This window comes from Asparagus officinalis, chromosome 6, assembly GCF_001876935.1.
Source record: "Asparagus officinalis chromosome 6, Aspof.V1, whole genome shotgun sequence".
NCBI classification, from domain to species: domain Eukaryota; kingdom Viridiplantae; phylum Streptophyta; class Magnoliopsida; order Asparagales; family Asparagaceae; genus Asparagus; species Asparagus officinalis.
In genome coordinates, this window is record NC_033799.1 from 329197 (window position 1) to 330051 (window position 855).

The 855-nt window shown below is 55.4% G+C and overlaps 1 protein-coding gene across 1 annotated transcript in view; it reads right to left on the minus strand.

Moving 5' to 3' along the window:
- The window catches only part of LOC109845416 (cationic amino acid transporter 1-like), a 4230-nt gene that overhangs the window by 516 nt on the left and 2859 nt on the right, over positions 1-855 (minus strand). The window contains 3 exon segments of the mRNA XM_020414665.1: positions 1-79; positions 82-430; positions 552-855. The exon segment at positions 1-79 is cut by the window's left edge and continues 2 nt beyond it; the exon segment at positions 552-855 is cut by the window's right edge and continues 11 nt beyond it. Coding sequence (XP_020270254.1) covers positions 1-79; positions 82-430; positions 552-855 — 732 coding nt within the window.

The following is an 855-nucleotide window of genomic DNA, read 5'->3' on the forward strand; positions in this document are numbered from 1 at the left end:
CCCCCCACAGCTTCGGCTTCTTGGCCTGAGGGACGAACATCCACAGGTAAAACGTCGACGCAAACCATACGGGGAATGGCCACTGGGTAGGCCAATCCATCCTTTCTTGTCAAGAGCCCAGCACCCCGCACTCGCCCCTGAAGAGGCCAGAATGAAGACGAGGCTGGCGATGAGCTTGTTCCTGTCGGCAGGAGAGGTCTCTCCACTGACATAGTATCGCCTCACTAGCAGGGCGACGGCGACGAGCATAAAGATGAAGAGGGTGGAGATGGAGAGGAGGTTGGCCAGGATGGACAGCTCAGTGAAGAAGCCGATGGCGGCAGAGGCGACGAGCATGGCGACCGTGGCGTTGATGGGCGTGCCAGTCGACGGATGGACTGCCGCGAACCAGGGTGACACCATGTGTGCTCTTGCAATGTGGGTCAAGTACCTGCACCAAATTATATACATTAGCAGCGATTTTTTAACCGTACAAACGTACAAATTAACGAGAAGAAAACTGAAGGCTTCAAATAGCAATAACACATATATAGGGTACAAGTAACCGGTACCTGGCCTGTCCCACGGCGGAGACGAGGAGGACGGTGGTCATGCCCTTGAGAGCTCCGAAGGCGACGATATACTTGGCCCAATCCATCCCCACAGAGGAGAAGGCAACAGAGAAGGGAGCATCAGGGTCAATCTGGTCATAAGGCACCATCATGCACAGCACCACGGCCAACACACAGTAGAAAGCGGTGGTGAGGGACATAGCGCCTACCAGACCCAGAGGAATGTCCTTGGCGGGGTCCTTGGTCTCTTCAGCCAGGGTCGACACAGCGTCGAAACCCACATAAGCAAAGAAGAGGACAGCGG